This window comes from Megachile rotundata, chromosome 11, assembly GCF_050947335.1.
Source record: "Megachile rotundata isolate GNS110a chromosome 11, iyMegRotu1, whole genome shotgun sequence".
Classification (NCBI taxonomy): Eukaryota; Metazoa; Arthropoda; class Insecta; order Hymenoptera; family Megachilidae; genus Megachile; species Megachile rotundata.
The window spans coordinates 14,134,840-14,150,977 of record NC_134993.1 but is presented as its reverse complement, the minus strand read 5'-3'; the positions used below and the strand labels follow the sequence as shown (position 1 = coordinate 14,150,977).

Sequence of the window (16,138 nt, the reverse complement as noted above, 5' to 3'; positions counted from 1 at the left end):
TGACTAAAAAAGTCGACAAATGCTTTCTTTGGAATTTAACAATTACAGTCCAATAAATCACAATACTAATAACAATTCAACTCGCATCATTCATTAAAATATTAATATTTCGAATTATATTATAATTCCATACATACTGCTACGATATACTGCACCATATACTTTCTATTGCAACGTTTTAATTGCAGTTATTATTTCTTTTACGAATATACACAGTCCACTCCTTTACTCTAGCAATAATTACTGTTACTTTTCTTTAACCCATTTTGTAGAAAAGGTAGGTACACACATGGCACAATTGATGGGAAAAGTTTTTTACAACGATGTATTTAAAAACGTTCAGTTTTAGTTAACCTTTTAGTTCATTAAATAACAACAAAATTTGAAAAGTCACATCGAATAGAACTGCTGGAGGTTCATAAAAAGTTTAAAAAAAAATATTTAATTTTAAAAGTGTCTGATTTTTCATTGTATATTGTGCAGATACAATGTTTTCAACAAATTCATATCCTATTAACGTTTTATCCTTTAGTCAATTTTTATACAAGAATCACATACGCGAACTGGATTATCCCAACCCCTATGCGGTACAGGCTTACGATGTTGCGAACAATCTTGACATACTCCACGTCCACAATCTCGGCAATGATGTAGAGGAAGCGCTACAGAAAAATTCTGGTAGCATATGCAACAACTGACGACTTCTGAATCCGGAATCCAATAGGAGGGTCGAACAGAATCTTTTATGAATGCTGAATAAAATATAAATGTTAAATTTACTGTAAATACTTTGGTAACGATTATATTATATATCGCCTTACATTTCGAATAGTTCAAAACACTTCCAACTGCGCTTAAAGTAGATACTACTTGTTCCGATACTTTTCTAGCGTTCACGTCTTCCGAGGATTCGATGATTTCATCATTGGAGTTAGTATCTTTATTATAACAGATATCACAGACTCGTACCGGTGTGTGCCAATTTCTATATGGAACACATTTTGTTTTGGATGAACACTGCGAACAAAAACCTTCACCGCATGCTCGGCAATGATGTTTCGTGTCCGTTGGTCCAAATAATGTTTTACATTTGTGACAGTGTTTTATTTCATTATTGGGTCGCCAGTAAGAGGGTGCAACCTGGTCTGCAACCCATGCGGATAACACCTTTGTTGGTTGTAACGAAACGTTAGTTACAGCTTCGGTAATATACGACACGCCATCGATTACCCTTTGCGCAGTGTTTTGAGATGTTACAGAATTGTTCGTCTAGAAAAAATATATTATTTTTAGACACCGTGGTTATATTTAAAAGAGTTCCTGATATACCTAACGTACCACATTCCACACATGTGTAATTTCGGTTCGAATGGCAAATTCCTCTGGATTTTTATTGCCATACCAATACTGACGACTTCTATATATTTCTCCACAATGCGGACACTCTATCACATCTCCTGACCATGCATACTTAACTAATCCATACCAACTATTATCATTCTGTGTTTGAATTCGTTTTATAACTTGTACTTCATTTCCATTACTATAACACTTTTTACATATATAAACTAAATTTTCATACTGATGCTGGTATCGACACCTGATAAAAAATATATTATTAAAATCATTTCTTGATATCCATTTATTAAATCGTAAACGATAACGAATCATAAAACTAACCTGGTATTGCTACTATGGGGCTTATCCTCTCGAAGATGTCCCATGCTATTACTGCATCTGCATCCACAGCTGAGACACTTAACAGGACAAGTGAAATATTGATCAGGAAATAAAATGCCGGAAAAATTTTCCATCTTCCCGGAGAACTGATCATTTAATACTCTTAATGTATTATAAACTAAATGTGGTTTTCTAGCTGATCGAACAGACGTATTATTTAATTCTTTCTTAATAGCATTTTGCAAGGGTTCATAGTCAGTCGTGGAATTTTTGGTATGTAACCCAACATATTTTATTGAACTAAATGCGTCTGTTTCCAGTTTCATTTGAGCAAAACGTGTTTTAAGAATGTCTTCTGGACTTTCTATGCCATCTGTGTCAGAGAAAAAGAATATATTTGTTAAGGAACAAATGGCTGAATTTGTGAATAGACTCTTATTTTGAAATTACTGTTAATCTGAGAATGTAGCAATATGTACTATTGGTCAAAGGTCTGGTGTATCTAGTTTCGTGTAATACTATAATGCTTGGTCCCAGTGCATTTAAAGAGTTAGAAACTCCTTCTCTTTGTCCTATTGCTTGTAATGCAACTTGAAAATGTTCACTGTAAGCTCTTGAAGCACTGCCCAAAAACATAAATAAATCCCTGTTTAGTCTTTCAGACTGTGTTCTGTACACGACAATATCTGACACAGCAAGTACTTTAAGTAACAGTCTTGTTCGTTCATTTTCATGAGTGGTAACACCTGAACAAACATAAAATGTATTACGTTCAAACTTTTAACTGTACTTTATCCAGATATATAAATTATTACCTAATAAACCTTCAGTATCTAAACAAATCACTTTAAGATCTGGATCAAATGCAATCCAAACACCTAATGTACAAGAGCTTTGATCGTTTGAAGTTTTAAACACTTCTTGCCCTTTGAAAAACGTTTGATTCAATGTATGACTTTTGCCATCACCGGTATTTCCAAAAATCGATATCACCTTCACTTTAAGATCTTTCTGATTGCAATTTAACATTTCTACAAATTGTTCTGCACTGGAAACTCTAAGGTATTCTTGTTCATCTATTAGTAAGAAACTCCTTGGCTTGCTGCACTGACATTTCATACGTATTCCATTTTTGGAACCTTCATTTGCAGGAACATCATTTTTGTTGCAAATACACATACTATCCAAACTTTCCATGATAGCTGGTCCAGTCGCTTCCAGTATTTGCTCTCTCCATAATGCACTCATGATGCAGTTCAATTTAGCAACGTTACTTCTGAAATATCCCAAATAATATTTAGTATCTATATCTTATCAATTGGATAATATATCAAGTAAAATATATGAAAAGTTTTATCAAAAATATTATACTCAAACCTTATTACTGACAAACTGAATTACCGTTAAAACAATTGAATCATTTGATACATTTAAATACAAGAGGAACATCAACACCATGTAAATATGAATAACCAAGCAATCTATACATTCAGTGTTGTAACAACAACAGTATATCGATGTGCCAATAAATAATATGTTATTTCACGATGACTCATAGAAAAAAAAGTGATGATATACATTCGATGCAGTTTTATACAGCCGGTTAACTGCGCAAATTGACAGAAGCTGATATGGCGACCTTACCTTTCTAAGAATTAACGATTCCGATTGAAAGGATACGGCGTCATAACGGCCCAGCTTCGAGAATATTAAAAACGGTCAAACAATTTTGTATAATCCCAAAAATGAATTGTTTATCGATAACACGTCTAACACAGACAACTCACGCAACGCAGCTGATTCGTCGATTGCAACAGGCAACTCTTTTAAAACCATTCGAGTTGCAATCGAAAATGTTTCAAGGCTAACGCTACCTGTTCTCCTTTTTATTTACTAAACATGTTTCAATTTTTTTCAACGTATAAATTATCGTTCACTTGTAAATGGTTTCACAATGATAAACAATGTTTTTTTAAAGAACTGGATATATATAGCGAGAGATGTCAATCATTATTTTACTCTTATTTTCATTTTCATCTGGACAATGGCACTCGATACAATGAATTATCAATGTTACAGAAAATAAGTGATTCGATTGTGCACTGTTGAAGCGAGAAAAGATGGTGGGGAGAACAAATCAGGGTCAACGCAAGGCAGGTCTTAAGTATTCTCTTGAACTTGACAGTTCCACATTTTAAAAGACTTCACGATCGACCAACAGTTCATAGTTTTTACGAGGCTTATACTATACATCTATATATGCAATACTTACGTACATATTACAAACAATTTCCGACTAACTTTGATAGCGAAAATATTTACAAAGCAAATTTACATAGATGTAAACAACGATTCTAAAAACATTGTGTAGGAGCACGCTTATCAAATAATTCATTATTCGATTATATTTTATTATATAACGAAGAATACATCGCAGACTTATATGCTATAACAGAATTTTATGTTAATTAATATTATTATTATGTTTTGTAATTTACAAACTAATTGAATTGATTTCTACTAAAAAAAGAATAATGATTTCTATTAAATTGTGAATTATATGAAAAAGATTCGTTTCGACACAGCGTGCCGCGTAATTTTAAATGTGGCATAAACGAGATACTAAAATAATCGATTGCGATGGCTCGATTATCGAATATGTGCTGTTTAAAATATCGATACCGATTGATGAGGAAGTGGTGATAATATACCGCTGGTAGACCGCTAAATTGTTGAGGTTCATTTTATGTTTTGGCGAACAGGACTTCGTTATCGGTGGTTACGCGTGATCGCGATCCTAAACTCGTGTTAAGAGAATGAATGTCAGTGAAATCTGAAAGATAGGCATTATAGGCACATGTACCATAATGTCATCGAAAGATTCAACCGAGGAGAACTTCAAAATACGTTTTTCTATCTTACACGAAAGACAGTGACCCACCCTAACAAAATTTCGTTTAACTACATTAAATCAGTGAACAATGGAGAACCACACGCAGGTTAATACGATCGACATGAATGGAAGTGGTACGTTCAACGCGATAGTACTTTCACAAATGTTTCCTTCATTTTGTATTAATGACATTTATCCTTTGTTAATTTTAAGACACTATTTTTTGAAATTATTTTTATTATGTGTTTGCAAATGTTTGTAATAAACCATTTGTTACAATTTAGAGGATCTACAAGAGAAGATAAATAGATTGGAATCAGAAAATGTTAAGATGCGAGAAGAATTTAACGTTCAGAGGGCTAAGATGAAGGAATTGTTCCTCCAGAAAGAAGGTAAACTGAACCGATCATAGTCAACGTAATTTAAATAAGGAATAAGTTTAAAAGATATATATATTGGGATATTGACAAAGTTTGTTTGTAGAAGAGTTAAAGAGACGGTTAGAAGATAACACGTGTTTATTGGAAGAAAATGCGAAACTAAGAAATGAATTAGACGAAGCTAAGAGTCAACTGGTTGTAGCAGATTTAAAAATTCAAAATGATATACTTATAGAGAAAAGAAAAGCTCAGGAGGAGATAGCATCATTGCAGAGGGTTATTCATGAAACAGTGGAGGAATCTTCTTGTTCGCGAAAGCAATTAGATGCAGAGGTGTCTAAGTTAAAAATGACTCTTTCTAAGTTACAAGAAGAAAATGCATTATTAAAATCACAATTACCTCGTGATCCACCTATAGATGGCCCACAGATATCGTTATCTACAGTAACAAAAACAATAGCACGAAAAGTAGTTTCGCAACTAGGTGCAGATGCTTTATCTTTAGGCCCTGACAATCTTGAGGAATCAATGAGGAAGGTAAAAAGATATGTACGTAAGCTTAAAACTGTGGTTTTTGAACTTTTCTGCAATGAATTTTATAGAGTGGCACTACATTTCAGAAAGCGTTCACAAATCATTTAAAAGATCATAATGAGGTGTTTATTTTATTACTTTTTTTTACCGATTTCACCTAGGTGTGCAAAATATTAGAAACTATTGCTTTATAGGCACAGGAAGATGCAGAAGTTTTGCGTTCACTGGTAGTGCCGCTTGAGGAGGAAATTAAAGCCTTGAAAGAGAAACTAAGAGCAACAGATGATGAATTACAGAAATGTAAAGAGGTACAATCGCAGAAAAGGCAACAGGAATTAGATTCCTCTGAAACGACATGTGATATGTGTATAAATTACGAGGCACAATTAGTTAAGATGCAAGCGACTGCTAAAGATTTAGAAAAGCAGCTGTTAGATTCTGAACGCATGTTACAAGCACAGAAAGAAGATTTATCTAAAGAAGTGGAATTCCGTAAAGAAATGGAAGAGAAATGGAACGAGAAGAAAGAAGAGCATAAAATCAAAGTAGCGGAACTCACGGCTACCTCGCAAACGTTACAGCAGACTTTGACGGAATTGAAAAACATTTTCGAACAAGTTCAGAAGAACGTGAAGGACGAACTTATCAAGTTAACGCGAGACCGGGAAGGAGTACAAAGGCATCTTATCGCGTGAGAATATTTGTAATAATATTTAAGCATTTTTGTTCCGTTGCTATTTCCAATTTTGAACGCAGAAATTACTTCTTTTACCGTAGCGTTCTTGACAAAACTTTATGGTAAATGTAGTTGTACTTTTGCAGGCTTCAAAAGGAAAATGAGAATCTTGTTGGTAAACATAGCAAGCATTCTCAACAATTACAAAGTGAAAGTATTAATATGCCGAATAACGTTGAAGAATTACATGTCAGTCTTCTCAAAATGCGAGAAGACTTGATCACCGCTAAAGTTGCGCAGGAGGTTGCACAAGAAAAGGAGGAGACACTACGCTACGAAGTAACGTTACTTCATGAACAGATGGAGCAGGAAAGTAGAGTAAAGGAACAGGAAATACTTGTGTTAAAAAATGAAATCAGTGGGCTAAGGTAGTATCTTTTGAACTTCTTTGTTTCTCCGGTAATCGCTTTGCAATTTTAATCTCGCGATATCTTTCAGAACGCAATTAGATAAGTACGTGAGAGATCATCGGTCGCTTGCCGAGAGAGAAGAGAAGCTTGTATGTTTAGAAACACAACTGGACGTTGTTATGAAGGAGAACAAAGAAGCTGAATTAAAAATAGCCGAATTACGACAAAGAGTTACTAGTCTTCAGCAAGAACTAGATACTAGCGAAGCGGTTCAGAAAGATTTTGTTAGGTTATCACAATCGTTACAGGTATAATAAACGGTTACAGTATATGATTAGTGTTATAACATGATTACATTGCTTTAAATTGTCTGTCGATAACAGGTACAATTAGAAAGAATTAGGCAAGCTGGTAGTGAAGTTAGATGGCAACACGAAGAAGACGTTGAAGAATGTCCTAGTTGTCATACTGCGTTCACGGTAACAAAAAAGAAGGTAATGTAACAATAAATATAAATATTAAACACTTCAGATCTACATTGATTGCAATTGAGGTATTTTTATTTTTAGGTGCATTGCCGTCACTGTGGCCATATATTTTGTCAATCTTGTCTTTCACATGTTGTGAAAAGTGGACCGAAACAAAGACCATCCAGAGTCTGTGATGTTTGCCATACATTGTTGGTGCAAGATACTGCACCATATTTTAGTCAAGAACCACCACACACACCTGATTAATAAATATTCTAAAAACCAATTCAACAACATGTGCAATATCAATTTTGGTAATTTAATTTATTATAGATTTCTCTGATAAATTTAATAATATAGTAGTATTAATTAAATAATACTCTATTCCTTGTAGGAAAATGTAGAAATGCTGTTAGTTCAAGAGGGGGCTAGATAAAGATTCCTATTACCTGACAACTGGAGTGATAAAATAAATATCATGTAAATACAAATTATGTACTACTTAATGTTTATTGTAATTTAAAAAATTAAAGCTTTTAAATGTATGCCAGTTATTCAAAAATTTATGAATATTTATCTATTATCTTGTTATTTGCATCATTAAAACCAGTCTTACATACAATTGATATACTACTTTTATGTCATTTTCCAGATGCTAAAAAAAAAGGGAAGGGGATTTATGGTTTTCAAATTTATTTTTAAAGCACAAATCTTTACATATTCCTATCATAAGATATAATTCTCTAATTTAATATTCTGAAAATCAACATCTTTTTTTCTAATCTTGTTATTTATTACAATCTTCATATAGGAACAAAATATTTGATACAAAGTAACATTACATCGCATATCACATATTTGATTTCACAAGATTTGTGAATAAATCGTACAATTAAAATTTATACAAAACAATAATTCGACAAATCGATGTTTGAGTATATCTCTGAAATTTACAATGTATCAAGTATCCGAAAGTTATACGTCATGGCCAGTATAGCGTTATTTTATATTTTTTGAATCGATGGACGATTGAAGGTTTCTGTAAAGTTTGATGACATTGACATTGACCTTGATATTCGAGACCAAATATTTTTATCGACATATTGCATAGTACTTATTGTGAAAATAAAAAGTGTGCGGTGGTAATCGAGATTCAACCAAAAGGAAGTGACTTCGTGTGGAAAAATAAGAAAAGGTTGAATTCCGACTCATCATTTGTTCTTCAATTTCAAGGTTATGGTCAATATTGCAACCTTCTTTGATCTAAATGTGTCTTACAACGCTACAGTAGTCATAGCATATTTTCAAATACTCTATAGATATTATATTTCATGATTTTATAACTCGATTGACAACTTACACATAAATCTTACGGTCATCGTAAATTGTTTGTGTAATAAAAGTATTCTAAATGTGGTTGGCAATTGATTACAACGGTATAAACTTTCAAATCTAAATATTCTTTGAATTAAAATTAATTGTAAAATTAATGCATAGAAAACGATGAGGTACAAAATACAAACATAAAGAATTTCACGTGACTATATTCGAACAATCTTAATGATATTACCGCAAAAATATATTATGATTTGTAAAATCCTAGTCGTATAACGTAACTCGTGATTTTATTTATACTTTGGCCCGAGTTACTTAAATAAAATTAAAATTGTAATTAGACTTATCTTAATAACTTTACATAGAAAAGAATATATTAATCACATCTTCGATTGGTTGTGGACGTCTCTTTGGATCAATCGGATCTTTGGATTGAACATTTTCATTTCTCAACTCCTTCCAGTTGGTTAATATGTTTGTATATTCCAGAACTTTATCGTGCTCATTTAATTTCGTATAAACATTTAAAAGACCATCGTAATCATACTCTAGGCCACTGTAGCTTTTTCCGAACAGTTTTAAACCTAATTATAGTAAGATATTAGATGTAAGAGATTTAATAGAATCAGAGGAATCTGTATACTTACTGATTTTGATGCTACGATGATAAAGTTTTTCGGCATCTCTGTACCGGTTCATGTGATAATTGTATAACGAGGCTAAGTGTCCAACGCTTAAACCAACCTCGTGGTCATCTGGTCCTAACAATTGTTCCTTGATACGAATAGCTTTAAGATGCATTTGTTCAGCTTCCTAAAATCGATGATTAAAAATACAGTGACAATACTGTTAATTAATGCACACAGTATCCAACAAGTACCTTAAATTTCCTCATGCTTTGATATACACGTCCCAAGTTTCCATAATGCTTTGCAGTTTGTACATTTTGTTCGCCAAATGCTTCTTCTGCCGATTGAAGAGCAGACAAGTGAAGGCATTCAGCTTTAAATAGCAAACTTTGTTTCAATAATGGCGTCGATTCGTTATCTAATGCTATTTCTTCAAGAATTAATGCATTTATTCTTTTTGCGCTTGCTAATAACAAATGATCTCCATGTAAAAGGTTGTTCATTATGTCTATTGCATTGTCAATGTGAACACTGTTCATTTAAAGCAAAATAAAAGTATATGACTTTTTAAAATCTTAAAGAATAATAATTTGTAAAATTACTTACCCTGCCTCTGGGAATTTACCAGATCTATATTCGTACACGTAAAAAGCATAAGCTAAATCTTCGTGAGCTAGTGCAACGTGTAAATTCATTTTGCCAAATATTTCTCTTCGAATGTCTAATGCTTCCTGAAAATATTGTTACAATTTAAACAATGAAAAATATGAACCGACGTAGTTATATGTGTTCAATGTACTAACTTTATAAATAGTTACACTATTTATTATGCTATCAAAATTTAACCAGTAATATCCATAATCTATAAGAACGTTACTATACACTGGATGATTTACACCAAATACTTCTTTAGCGCGATATACAGCTTCTCTGATCAACAGACCAGCTTTTCGAAATTCGCGTTTCAATACGCACGATTTTGACGCTTGTCTTAGGACATCGATAGTAATACGTGGAGGCAGCTTAGGTTCTAGTTCTTTCAACGCTGCTATACTCCATCTGGAAAATTATGAAAATTAATAATGCTTATAATAACAAAAATGATAAAAATAAAAGTTAATATTCACCTGTAAGCTTCATCATATTTGCCTTTCATATAAAAAAATACACTGAACTCTGTATATAAAGCAGCACAATTGTAACGATATCCTTTTGCCTTTAATTTGTCTATCAATTCTACTGCAAGTTCATATGTCTTTTCTGCTCTCAAAAATTCGCAATATGCTGCTTGTACATGCAGTAAGCTACACAAATAAGAAACAATGATTGCAAGTTAATGGTATTGTAAATTCATTTCTATTAAATTATGTAAACTTTGTATTGCATAATAGTACTTACCTACGGTAGTATCCTAAGGTTCTACACCAATCTTCAGGCGTAGAATTATTTGCGATACACAATTCTTTGCAAGCTAACAACACATATTCACTTTTTATGTACCATCCTGCATCACTAATAAATTCACCGATTCTTAAGCCTAGATTTATTAAATTTTGCTTGTCAACTGGATTTTGACAAGCATGACGACGACATTTGTTGTAACTGAGACGCCATCCTTGTTCAAAAGGTATCCCATGTTCTATAATGCTCTTAAAATTTAAACACATATAAAAATGATTAAAACTTTAATACAAAAAACTATAACATGTTTTATTTATTAATATACAATATGTACAAATTGTTACCTGAAAACATTGTAATAAGTGCACACGACGGTCAATGACCATCAGCATTTTAGAGAAAATTTGCACATTTTTGAATGCATCTGCCACAAGATAGTATTCCTTTTCTTTATATAACTGTAAATACAAAAAATCTAACAAATTATTTTATCCGACAAAGTAGTTTTTCAAAGATATGTTATTCTTTTGAGGTATATTGTTAAAAAAAGAATAAGAGAAATAATCAGTTCGCGTGTTCCTATCGCGGTACAATTTCATATAATTCGAAAACAGCATGACGAACGACATGACGTATAAAAGCAAATTAATAATTCATAAGTAGAAACAAATTTCACATTACAATGAGACATATGTGAGCAAAATATGACTTATATTTAACGAATTATCTCGTTATTTTTTAAATCATTATGGTGCGTTACAAATATAAGAAAAACATGAAAGGAATCAAAGGTACAGGTTAAACATATGACACGTAATAGTTTCGCTCTGAAAATGTATTAAACAGTTCTAATTTATTTATTATTGTACTTAATTAATTAAAGTTAATTCAACAAAATCTTGTCATCGTCCATATCGCTAAAAATATGTACATTTTCAAGGCACGTACACAGCGATATAGTTGTCACGAGAATATGTTATGATTTAGATCGATCGAAAACGATATATTGTTTCAGCAATATCGCGATTGATCTCTCGAACAAATCGAAATGCTATTCTCGAAGAAAAATTTTGACAAAGGAAAAGTTACTGTAAAGCTGTTAAAAAAGAAGAAAAATATACGTGTGCATATATATAAATATACGTATATATGTATATGCGTCCATTATTGTGACGGTGTTCATAGGAGAGGAGACGTTTTGACATTTACCTGATAATAAATATCGAACACTAAATCGTTCGGTAAATCAGTGAGGTGCTTGCGAAATTTTGAATACTTCTTCGCTATGACAGATACACACACTTGATAAAGTGTTTTCGGGGAAAACACCGGTGAATTGCGTCCTTCGGCCATTTTCCTGATCGATAATCACGAACGCGCACACAGCGGCAATAATTGCTGTCACGTCTTGGTGCGCATATGCTGCCGCGATGCTCCGCCATCCAACCACCAGCGACAATCCCCACTTACTAGAACGATGGTAAAAGTAAATGTCTAGCACACCAGATATCAACCGTATGTATGTATCGTTTTTTACACTTGTTGCTAGAATGATTTCACGAGTCTTGCTAAGCAGAAATGAAATTCTCGTAATCTACTCAAAGAGGGAACTCAAAGAGTGGATATGCAAATTATATTTTATATTACAGCATCGCGCGATGTAGATGGGGTTCAAATGTTATGATTTATTATCAATAAATAATCAGATTAAGATCTTTAGAGGTGACAAACATTTAAAAGATTTTAGTACTGCCATATCAAACTATGAATCATAAAATCAATTTTCACTTTCAGAGATGAGACTTCGAAGTTTATTTTAAAGTCTCTATGCAATGATTGCCGAAGATTTGTCAGAGCTCTGCCGCCGAAAATGACAGTAGGTGAATCGTTCCAGAAAAAAGAGAATCGATATTTTGTTGCGATCATGATCGAGGCTGATTAATGGCGCCAGCGTTAGACCATGTCTTTTTCGGTTCGAGCGTTTCTTTTCGAAAATACAACTTGCAGGAAACACGTTTAAGGTGATTTCAAGTGGTCGTACTTCTTGATAGAAAACAAAGTGGCTAAAAAAAATGGTAATCCGTGTGCGCAAGTGAAAGGAAATCGGTTCGCATATCAGATTGGTTGATCGTGAAAGGCTGAATAAAAAAAATTTGCTTTCGATCGTATTACAAATAGACCTGTACTGAATGATGCATCGGCATCAATTTCTGGAACTTTGGTTTCTAAATCGTATTCGCGTGTCAAAAAACTATAACCTTACATTCCATTGAACAACTGAATTACATATGTAGTTATTTCGATTTATCGATAACTTGTTACTTTACATCGACTGTAGATCGCGATGTTTGAATATGTCGATATCGCAGGATGTTGCAAATGGTGGGAACGTTGATGATGTTCTGAAGATACAATTTTAATTTCTATCGTTTTAGGGAACCGTTTGATGGTGCACAAAGTGCACAATGGAGGAGGAACCCCTTCAAGATGATAAAAAGTCTGTGAAGTCGATGGAAGGAGCGATTATGGAACCGAGTATATCATCGGATGACGTATGTGATGGTCGCGCACGTGTTTCCGGTCAGGAAGAGTTCACGTGTTCCCTCTACATCTCGCGTGCTGTCAGTCCTCAAGGCCAAGTGCAAAGAACGCAAGGTGGCAAATTGCTTACTTCTTTATTTACCAAACTCCCTTTATAAATAGCATCTCAAGTGCAACGTAGACTTTGATTAAGATAAACAGGAAGAGCATTCTGCTAATTGTCTTCATTCTTCAAAGAACAAACTTGAACATTTCTAAGACAAATGATCTTCAGTTTACAACTTTTTCCCCCAACATTTCCCAGAATATCATTAATGTACACCGTCATGATATTTATCTCTGTTGATATTTTTTGTTTGGCTAAAAAAGCTTGTTCTTTTACCTGTATGTAATTCTTGTAAGAACAAAATGAATCGCTTGATTCTAAGTATTTGAATGCACGTATAATGACAAATAAATAATCGTAGGTGGTGAACTGCTACATTCCAATCTCGAAGAAGTAATTCGCGCGTCTGATCCTTCGGCGGGATGGCACGTGTCTGAAACTCCTTGCGGTCTGATCGCAGCGTTCAAGCGGGAAACGGATGCCGAGAAACTTCTGCAGCGTGGCGATTTGGCGCGAGTTTTTCAAGGACCCATACAAGTATCCTGGTTTCCTCTACATTCCTTTAATTTCCTTCAGTCGTTACCAATTGTTAATTAACTTATTTGCATTGATTTATTGATTGATTATAAATAATAGATTAATATTTGAGCTTCTATGTAACTTTACTTGTAAATATATTTCTAAATTCCTTTCATAAACGATGTAAATGAGTTAAGTTATTCTCCACCATGGAGAGTTGCGTAAAAAAAGCAGATAAAAATACCGTCGCTTACAAAACAAAAAACTGAGAAATGTGCAACCTTGAAATTCTTGCAGTAATCTGAACAATTAGTATGGAAACGTATGATTTCCCTATCTGTGTCCGTGATACATACAAATGTTCGACCGGTTGAATATTATATGCCATGTATAGTTGAATCGCGTTGCAACCGTTCGCTTTCCTCTTCGCTTTCCCTTATGTAAGAAAGTGAGATAACCGAGCTTGCACAACGCCTCATGAAAATCTCGTGTCTCTTAGAGAATGCTAACGACACTACTCGACGTCATATACGGAAAATAGCTTTCTTAATTTATATATTCCAGAAAGAAATTGCTGACAATTATTGACATTGTCCTCGTTGAATCAGGTAGCTCGATTCTCGGCGAAGGACTCTCGTTACAGACAAGCGGTTCTTTTACGCGATGTACCCTGGGCCATACCTTTGCAAGACATAAATTCTGCGCTGGCGAAACAAGGAATTGCAACCGGTAGCGTCGAACGTTGGCGACAGTATATACGTGTTGAGGTATTGTCAAAATTACTGTATAGATAGCAAGTTCTAGAACCTTGTAAATACTTATTTCCGTTGTGATTAACGTGCATTAATTGTCACAGGTTAGGCGATACCATAAACGTCATGACTTTGTAGGTTATTAATTCTGACGAAGCTGTCTTCTGGAATAATCGAGATAATTTTCTTATCTATTGCAATTTGAAACAACTTGAGTCCTATTATGTTTTAGCTAATTACCATTATCGAACGATGATAATGAAAATTTGAACGTAGAACGAAGTTCAGTGAATTTTTATTTTCACTATATACAATGCTGTTATCATGTTCGATCAAACTATGTCTGATGATTTAACAAGTTTAAAAACCTTCTTGAATGTATGGCAAAGGCGTACAAAGTTTTTTGAGAGTGATTTAACTTTGATAACCCGACGATCTGATAAACGACCTCGAAATCTCTACATGGAAGATTATGTTCCCGCTTTCCTATTATATTATTTTCTTGAGAAGTTCAGTCTTGACTCATTTGGCATTCGTTTCAGGTACTCGACGCAGGACATTACGAGCTATTGTTACGTCAAGGCTTGGACTTTTTCGGCGCAGCTCGCTTTACCGCGGTTCCCGAACGCTGGTGGCGTGGCGGGACTGGAAACGTCGGTGGACCGCTGCAGACTGGTCTAGGAATCGTCAACAATCTTTTCGAGGCGTCAAATTTCCAGACGGGAGACAGTGTTCTGCAATGTTACCGGTGCCAAGGTTTTTGGCATATGGCCGCCAATTGCAGACACTTACCACGTTGCGTTCGATGCGGTGAACCGCATAGCGTCGAATTTTGCCCCAGGCCTCGAAACAATCCTATTTGTTGCCACTGTTCTGGACCCCACCATGCCGGTACTATGCCACTATGTAACGAGTTCTATAGATCTGCTGTAGTATTTATGGGGACATTAATAACCTCGTGTCCTTTGATGTACGTCGAGTATAGACTACATTCTACCAATTTATATTTTGAGAGAAAAAGAATCAATTCTATACAGTTTGTCTTTGTATGGCTATCAAAATCACTAATGAAATATCAGAAATTATCGCATCGTCGGTCAGAGGGGCATTTAGTATGTTTCGTAAAGAAATAAAACATGTAGAGAATCATAAGAACTCGAATAACAGAATGAGAGAATGTTTTTCTTGAACAGTGAAAAAATTAATCAGATATTCTACTTTTTTGTTCCGAGGAAGTTACTTTTTATTATTTGCTAATGAGGTCAGCGCAAAAACGGCATAATTTATACGAGATACGTTGGTCATTGAAGAGGTTACCCGGTTCATTAGCAATATGTCTAGCTTGGTTTTATTAGCGAACGCTTAATATTCCTTGCATTTCCAATTACAGGTTATAGACAATGCCCAGTTCGCCAACAACTTTCGAACGCTACGCCGATTAGTATCACGCTGAGCACTACTCGGATTGGGAACCAGTACCCGGTGAATGGAGCCTCGAAGACTACCGCCTCGTCGCACGAACAACAGCCCTTAAAATCGAGCTAATTTAGAAATTGTATTCGCAATTCAGGGATCGTAAATTCTTCGTTTACTCCCCAGGTGTTCACCGCTCATAAACTTTCCCATTTACCTATTACCCCAGTGAGAACAAATTTTCTAAATTGACAAGTTAAAATAACTGTGAATTTATAAAACACGGAAAATTCAGGATAAAATAAATCATTTGTAAAAATAGAAGTTTCCGCGGGTTATTCCTGACCACGAGTCAACAGGTGTTTCGAAATTCTATGTAAAATGCGTGTAACGGACCCA

At 34.2% G+C, this 16,138-nt stretch overlaps 4 protein-coding genes across 10 annotated transcripts; 2 read left to right on the top strand and 2 right to left on the bottom strand.

Moving 5' to 3' along the window:
- Positions 1 to 440: 440 nt before the first annotated feature.
- LOC100878172 (zinc finger FYVE domain-containing protein 1) lies at positions 441 to 3,733 on the bottom strand. Its single transcript, XM_003700558.3, has 7 exons — positions 3,325 to 3,733; positions 2,496 to 2,956; positions 2,160 to 2,426; positions 1,681 to 2,053; positions 1,339 to 1,600; positions 822 to 1,269; positions 441 to 752 (listed from the first exon to the last, which is right to left on the bottom strand). The coding sequence occupies exons 2-7, from the start codon at positions 2,926 to 2,928 to the stop codon at positions 529 to 531; spliced, it is 2,007 nt and encodes a 668-aa protein (XP_003700606.1). The 5' UTR covers positions 2,929 to 2,956; positions 3,325 to 3,733; the 3' UTR covers positions 441 to 528.
- An 831-nt stretch (positions 3,734 to 4,564) lies between these two features.
- On the top strand, positions 4,565 to 7,588 carry Rbpn-5 (Rab GTPase-binding effector protein rabaptin-5). Of its 5 annotated transcripts, none has more exons than XM_076537370.1 (10): positions 4,565 to 4,707; positions 4,858 to 4,965; positions 5,057 to 5,490; positions 5,574 to 5,609; positions 5,682 to 6,178; positions 6,310 to 6,591; positions 6,662 to 6,881; positions 6,957 to 7,067; positions 7,143 to 7,357; positions 7,438 to 7,588. In XM_076537370.1, the coding sequence occupies exons 1-9, from the start codon at positions 4,662 to 4,664 to the stop codon at positions 7,308 to 7,310; spliced, it is 1,902 nt and encodes a 633-aa protein (XP_076393485.1). In that variant the 5' UTR covers positions 4,565 to 4,661; the 3' UTR covers positions 7,311 to 7,357; positions 7,438 to 7,588. The 5 variants fall into 5 exon arrangements, with proteins under 5 accessions (XP_076393485.1, XP_012154453.1, XP_012154454.1 ...); XM_012299063.2 differs by having other exon boundaries at positions 5,556 to 5,609; XM_012299064.2 differs by having other exon boundaries at positions 5,057 to 5,502.
- A 226-nt stretch (positions 7,589 to 7,814) lies between these two features.
- Positions 7,815 to 13,421, bottom strand: Pat1 (Protein interacting with APP tail-1). 3 transcript variants are annotated; one of them, XM_076537372.1, is made up of 10 exons: positions 13,080 to 13,421; positions 11,618 to 11,877; positions 10,753 to 10,866; positions 10,406 to 10,656; positions 10,135 to 10,311; positions 9,811 to 10,066; positions 9,614 to 9,738; positions 9,259 to 9,538; positions 9,026 to 9,191; positions 7,815 to 8,962 (listed from the first exon to the last, which is right to left on the bottom strand). In XM_076537372.1, the coding sequence occupies exons 2-10, from the start codon at positions 11,759 to 11,761 to the stop codon at positions 8,736 to 8,738; spliced, it is 1,740 nt and encodes a 579-aa protein (XP_076393487.1). In that variant the 5' UTR covers positions 11,762 to 11,877; positions 13,080 to 13,421; the 3' UTR covers positions 7,815 to 8,735. The 3 variants fall into 3 exon arrangements, with proteins under 3 accessions (XP_076393487.1, XP_076393488.1, XP_012154468.1); XM_076537373.1 differs by lacking the exon at positions 13,080 to 13,421 and adding an exon at positions 11,357 to 11,504 and having other exon boundaries at positions 11,618 to 11,759; XM_012299078.2 differs by lacking the exon at positions 13,080 to 13,421 and having other exon boundaries at positions 10,753 to 10,883; positions 11,618 to 11,757.
- On the top strand, positions 12,855 to 16,063 carry LOC100878286 (uncharacterized). The gene is given in 6 exon segments (XM_003700559.3): positions 12,855 to 12,871; positions 12,873 to 13,063; positions 13,417 to 13,592; positions 14,183 to 14,341; positions 14,869 to 15,217; positions 15,717 to 16,063. Coding segments are annotated over 6 exon segments (1,047 nt in total). The 3' UTR covers positions 15,872 to 16,063.
- The last annotated feature ends 75 nt before the right edge of the window (positions 16,064 to 16,138 follow it).

Coding starts and splice junctions, on each gene's coding strand:
- LOC100878172 (XM_003700558.3), bottom strand. CDS start 2,928: ATGAGTGCATTATGGAGAGAGCAAATACTGGAAGCGACTGGACCAGCT. Junction 2,054..2,159: donor CACCAGACCTTTGACCAATA/GTACATATTGCT, acceptor TCTCTGACACAG/ATGGCATAGAAAGTCCAGAA. Junction 1,601..1,680: donor CCCCATAGTAGCAATACCAG/GTTAGTTTTATG, acceptor ATTTTTTATCAG/GTGTCGATACCAGCATCAGT.
- Rbpn-5 (XM_012299063.2), top strand. CDS start 4,662: ATGGAGAACCACACGCAGGTTAATACGATCGACATGAATGGAAGTG. Junction 4,966..5,056: donor ATTGTTCCTCCAGAAAGAAG/GTAAACTGAACC, acceptor GTTTGTTTGTAG/AAGAGTTAAAGAGACGGTTA. Junction 5,491..5,555: donor TTGAGGAATCAATGAGGAAG/GTAAAAAGATAT, acceptor TGAATTTTATAG/AGTGGCACTACATTTCAGAA.
- Pat1 (XM_076537372.1), bottom strand. CDS start 11,761: ATGGCCGAAGGACGCAATTCACCGGTGTTTTCCCCGAAAACACTTTAT. Junction 10,867..11,617: donor TGTTCGATATTTATTATCAG/GTAAATGTCAAA, acceptor TTGTATTTACAG/TTATATAAAGAAAAGGAATA. Junction 9,539..9,613: donor GGTAAATTCCCAGAGGCAGG/GTAAGTAATTTT, acceptor TTAAATGAACAG/TGTTCACATTGACAATGCAA.